General features: G+C 36.5%; 1 protein-coding gene across 4 annotated transcripts; it reads left to right on the forward strand.

Annotated features, from left to right (window-relative positions):
* The first annotated feature begins 3,913 nt into the window (after positions 1-3,913).
* LOC147634664 (uncharacterized) lies at positions 3,914-5,976 on the forward strand. 4 transcript variants are annotated; one of them, XM_086803391.1, is made up of 2 exons: positions 3,914-4,418; positions 5,098-5,976. In XM_086803391.1, exons 1-2 carry the CDS (start codon positions 4,374-4,376, stop codon positions 5,848-5,850), a joined length of 798 nt encoding a protein of 265 aa, XP_086659517.1. In that variant the 5' UTR covers positions 3,914-4,373; the 3' UTR covers positions 5,851-5,976. The 4 variants fall into 4 exon arrangements, with proteins under 4 accessions (XP_086659517.1, XP_086659519.1, XP_086659520.1 ...); XM_086803393.1 differs by having other exon boundaries at positions 3,915-4,151; XM_086803394.1 differs by having other exon boundaries at positions 3,915-4,079.
* The last annotated feature ends 245 nt before the right edge of the window (positions 5,977-6,221 follow it).

The following is a 6,221-nucleotide window of genomic DNA, read 5'->3' on the forward strand; positions in this document are numbered from 1 at the left end:
GTCACTATTGACATATTAAAAAAATATTTATGGTTTGGATACTTCTGAGAGAACATGATGTGTAACTAGTGAGAGAGGTCAAATATTGCAATCATTGGGTCTTTATCATGATAGTGACAATTCTATTGTTGATAACATGGAGGAAAAAGCTTCTTCCATATCATCTTCTAATGTTGAATCAGGAAATTTGACTTTGGATTTTGATATTGTAGAGCTTGAAGATGAATAGTTGTAAAAAGAAGATGATCTCTTATCAAATCATGTGCAAGATAATTACCCTCAAATTATCATTTAAAGGTTATTTTGTACCCTTTATTTAATAGATTTTTGGAGATACTTTTTTTTATTTATGTTCAAATCAAATTTTTATAATGTTTTTTCAAATTTTCTCTAGTTTTTTCACCTTTTAAAATATGATTTTTTACTATGTTTTATAGCATAGTTGTATGCAAACATCATGAATTTTTTAAAATAAGATTAAAAAGGGCTATTTTTTTAATGCCAATCAGTAAAGATGCCAATCAATTCTCATTGTAAGGAAATATTACCCAGTGCCTGCAATTGTGTTGTGAAAGTCTTAGTGACTCCACCCTTTTGAGTATGTTCTCATAAAATTCCTAATGCCTTTTTATTATGTTATATGCTTTTTTTCTATGCAAAGTAATTTTTTAACCAATATATTCCCCAATTCAATACCACAAGCAAAGTGCATGTTATCTACTTTCAGCATGTACTACACAAGTTACTATGCATGCATCAACATTTTCATTATATATATGGGCAAAAATGAGAATTTTTACAAACTTGGGAACAAATTTTACAAAGTAGTAAGGAAGATCCTAATGCATTTTCCCCTCAGATTGTGCCCGAAGCATATGTTTGGATTTCCACAACTTGCTTAACTCATGGATTAGTGTGCAATGAATCAAATAAGAGACAAAATTTTATAAATTATTGTGAGGCATTTCAACACATTGAGAGAGAGTGTCCAATAGGCAAATATGAGCATTGTAATGTAAAGCTTCATGGTAATAATCCATTCTCCATGCAATCATCCATGGCCCATTATTTTAGTGATTGAGAACAATCTACCCTTTCTCTTGATAAAAATATTCATTTGACTTTAATCTTTTTGACTTTTATTATTGACTTATTACACATTCATTTAAACTTATTGAGGATACTATGGATGAATGCAATACAATTCACTACTAGGTGTTACTAAGCTTCACCTTGAAAACACCAAGAAGATAGTATCAATGTGTAATTTTCGTTACTAATTGACTATCCCAACTAACCACTATTCCATGCAACTCAATATTGATTACATTTTCTAAGGGATAAAAGTCCCTTTATCTATGTTCAAATTAGTTTCACTTAAACACTATTGTATCACTATGTTTCATTGAATTTATAGGTCTTGGCGGCGAAGTAGCAAATGTATTCCTTGCATGTAGAGAAGACTTTGATGGCAGATTGAGACCAAGCATGAATAAAGAAACATAATCATGATGCAAAAAACTATGACCTTTGGACAATTCTTTTTAGTGGAAGGAAAGAATGGGCTCTGATGCTCTATTACCAATCTCAAAATATATAGAATTTGATACACTCTGAAATTTACTATACACTCTAAAATTGACTTACTTGAGGACATTACAAATAAGGCTTTTTTTTTCCTTAAGCTTTAGAACACTAAGTTTTGACACTTGTAGGTAGACGGTTTGAGTGAAACTTTAGAACATAAGTTTTGAGAAATCCACACATCTATAACAGATAGGATTCTAGACTGAAAGTTTGAGTGCAACTTTACATGATTTTATTTATAACATCGAAATAAGGCATCATAATAAGCCTTACTATAATCCTCAAAAATTTCCTCGAAACAAGTGTGGGTTAGCCAAAGCTTATTTCAATGTTTCTAGCGAAGTCAAAGAAAGGCTTATTAGGAGGCTTTTGAAGTCAGCACTCAGGGGGTTCACCTGAAAATATGCAAGTAGAGCATGTGAGTTCAAATGAAGGGCTGATTTAATTCAAAATTAAAACGTAAATTTACAAAAATACATTTACAAAAGGGGTTTTTGAATCAATTTAAAAAAAACCCATTAAGTCTATAAAGAAAAAGGCGTCATTTTATTCATGAAAAAATTATAGGTAGTAATGGGGTTTTTTAATACCCCCAAAGAGTTATCAAAAAATTTATAGGTAGGGTTTCTTAGTAGTGCACCCCCAAAGAGTCAACATAAAATTTTCTCTAAGTTTTTCACCTTTCACCATAGTAATGCTTTTTACTATCATTGTGTTTCTTTTAAACTTTTCATACTTTGTAGAAGTAATGGATTCAACATCAGAAAAGGAGTGAGCATGGAGAGGAGGATGGTGGTACCAATAAATGTGAATGGTGGAATTCCCTCCCTTGTTTGTATACGTAAACCTTTAATCGAGTGAAAGGCTTGCCAAATTTTAAAACTTATTGGCCACTATACTAGGAGATATTTTGTTGTTTTGTTCCATGTATATACTAGCCCTAGAAGTTTCCACGTGCTATTTTGCCATGCCTTTTTTATCCCATGTGTTATCTACTTTTTTATCTAATGTTCAAATCTTATATATTATGTTGTGACATGTAATCAACAAAGTAGGGCATAGTGGAGCAAGATGTGGTTACATCATATCCCATTTCATTAAAAAATAAAATTCATACTGTCACAATATATCTTGCAATAGCCATCACATTCTAATTAATTTTGGCAATTATTATAATGGATTTTAAAAAAAAGAACAAGTTGTAGCTACAACTTGCCCCTCTTTCCCAAAGAAAAACATGCAATCACTATATGTATCGCAATAATTTCTCATTAATTGCAAAGGGCTACAATTGTTATGGTTGAAAAAGTAGATAAAATTTCACAAGTTATTAGGATGGTTATTACCTACTAGCACACTAGCCACATTTTTCAAAGAATACATGCTATTCATGTCATGGAAGTGAAGCTAGAGAATCATTCATTCTGTGATTAGTGATGAGACACAACAATTTGACTTTCATTTTGATTTCGTTCGCTCGATGCACATCCTAGAGTAAACTTAACTCATTTTTTAGCATTATGATATGATTGCCATGTTAACTCATTTAGTCATGCTGAACTGTACCATACATGAAAACTATTTTAAGGAACATATTATCTTTTTGTTTGAAAATGTAGGTAGAATTTTCTCTCCATGTATCAAAAATTAAAAATTTGGGTGTAAGCACTCTCAAAGTGGTCTTGAAAAGCATTTGTCAAATTCCACCTACCTCCTTTTTAGATCTACATAATTTATCCCCATCCATTTATAGTGATATGATAGTGAGAAAGACTGTATATCAAAGTAACATGGACTTGCACAAAAGGCGAGTGATAGCACATGTAAACAAATAGATGCATACATGTCATTATGTAGTTAGTTACTTAGCCCAAGGAAGTTATGATTCAATGGAGGGATAGAAAGGACAAGTCTTTCACAAGACTTTGCATTATGAAAGCTGATAATGAATTCAAAGGTCATTCTTGTAAGGTATTATAATCCACTCATTTGAAAAAGATGATCTGATCTCATGCCTTGGGGGTGATGTGTGTGAGAGAGAGAGAGGTATTAACGTCCGTAAAATGCAACACAAGGGCATATGCGACCAACGGTGGGACTTGAGAGAGAGAGTTGGGGAGGGCATATACTACCAACGGTGGGACTTGAGAGAGAAAGAAAGAGAGAGAGAGAGGGGGGGAGGGGGGGCATCGAGGAATATAAATTATATAATGACGAGATAGTGGAGGGTGGGGGGACCATTATCCATTTCCATTCATCTAGTCACGATATATCCATCCATTCATCCAGTCGTGAGATACCATCCTTTCCCGAATCTAAATCTACTTTCCTAGTTGTTCCTTCTCCATCGTCTCCGCTTTGTGGCAAACCTTACATTCCTAGATGCCTTCTCGTGCATTACACAAATTTATCCAAGGGATCAGAACTGCAAGTTTGAGGGCAGCTCGGGACGGAGGTTTTGGAAACAGTCTGTAACCCCCTTTTTAAATTTAGTAAGTACTGATTTTTCGTGAGAACAACAGGTTGCCCATGCTCTTCCCTGGCCTTATGTCAAAACCTACCACGTAAGATCCGCAAAACATCTCGATCTTCAGACTACGTAGTAATTGAATTTTTGACACCTATACAAAAGGTAATATGCTGCATGATGTTACTTGGGACTAGAGTTCTTTAATTAGACGCAGACGCACAGTGCATTTGGAAAGTACTTAAAGGGTAGCCATTGGTTATCTATAGTAAGTTTTGGATTGCTGACTCCTCCTCAGTCTCACCCTGAGACCACACAAATGTGTCGAATTGGTGCAGTAGAGTGTTGGCCACACTTCCGGAATGTGAGTCTTTCCACAAAATTCTTGTGCATTAAATCATCTGGCATTAATAGAGTAGTTTATGAAATTGACAAAGCGGGATCAATAAGCACTTAGTTAATTAAGGAGTTTAAATGGTTTTACGATGCTTAACTGTGAGTCATCTGCAAGCACTTAGTTAATCAAGGAATTCTAATAGTTTTGCGATAAAAAGGAGTCCCAATGATGAGTACTTGTTGATAAAGGAGTTTAATGATTTTGTGATGAATTGTGAATTAGCATCAATAAGCACGTAGTTAATGGTTTTGTAATAAAAGCGGCATCGATAAGCGCCTGCTTGATTAAGGAGTTCTACTGGTTTTGTGATGAAAGGAAAATCGATAGGTTTCTAAATTATGAAAGTTCTAAAGTTTTTGTAATGAAAGGTATTATAATGAATTTGTATTTATGAAACTTGGTATGATGGTATTGTAATGAAACTTGCTATGATTAGCGTAGTTAATCGTGTACTCTTAAGGTAAGAGCTACTTAAGCTGCTGACGAATCTATGAATTTGTATTTATGAAACTTGCGTTGATCAGCGTAGTTAATCGGGTACTCTTAAGGTAAGATCTACTTAAGCTGACGAATCTAATTAGGTTTGATAACATGCATAGATTTGTGGTTAGGTTTGATAACATGCATAGATTTGTGGTTAATGCAGATGGCACGGGAATCATGCAACGGAGCTGGGTCTGAAATCCTCCGGCGAAGTGGTCACAATATGAATATATACTGGAATGACACCAGTGCTAGGCAGAGGGTGTGTCCTTATCATGGAGCTCCTGCAGATAGAACTGAAGCTCGCGGAGAAGTAATTGGTGTGGCAAGCATTAAGCAGCAACAGGTAGTGGATATGCAGACCACACCGTTGCTAATCCCACAGGCGGCAACGAGCTTTCAGCAGCAGCTAGTCTGTCACAATAATATAATTAACATCTCACTTCCGCCGCAGCAGTACCAAGAGGTAGCAACGCCGATTTCAGCTAGCGATCATCGCATGCAAGAATTCGCCAGCCGCGAGGCCGCAGCCGCCTCCAATCTCGCCACAAACTGGGCGCAGGATCTCAGCGTGGAGCAGAAGGAGATGTTGTACAGGGCGGCCGCCATGCAGCCCATCACCAGTAGTGACAATAATGATAGGGTGGTGGTGGGGCAGCCCAAGACGCGTAAACATGTGCGCATCTCCAAGGATCCCCAAAGCGTGGCGGCTCGCCACCGCCGGCAGCGAATCAGCGACAAGATGAGGGTCCTGCAACGGCTGGTTCCAGGCGGAATGAAGATGGACACGGCGTCAATGCTGGACGAGGCGGCCCAGTACGTAAAGTTCCTTAAAGTGGAAGTGGAGAAGATGGAGGCGATTGAGGAATTGATCAATATATATTGCCGCATCCGGCAAATTCAGCCACAAACCTAATATAGAGGGCACTCACCACCCTCCATTCACGTTTTCTCCAATTGCAGTCAGAGTGCATCCATTATTCTTGTTTCTTCCTCATATAATAACTAGGTCAATACTTCACTCCATTTCTTCCGTTATGACTATTCTAGTTTGTGAACATTATTGTGCTTATCAGTCTCTCTTCTTAAGTTCCGTGTTCAATTTAGGAAGCTTCTCTTACGACGTTGACTCTTATCCATAATACTCATCAAAGTATCTTATCCACATGGATGTATATGATCCCTATCTTATCCTCATGGACGTCTTTCCCTTCATGTCACCAAGGCACCTCTCAATAGAGATAATTCCAAAGAGTTACCGCCAAGAAAAAGCGATCGATCTTGGAG

This window comes from Cibotium barometz, chromosome 10 (genome assembly GCF_041138505.1).
Source record: "Cibotium barometz isolate CiBa-2024 chromosome 10, ASM4113850v1, whole genome shotgun sequence".
NCBI lineage: Eukaryota > Viridiplantae > Streptophyta > Polypodiopsida > Cyatheales > Cibotiaceae > Cibotium > Cibotium barometz.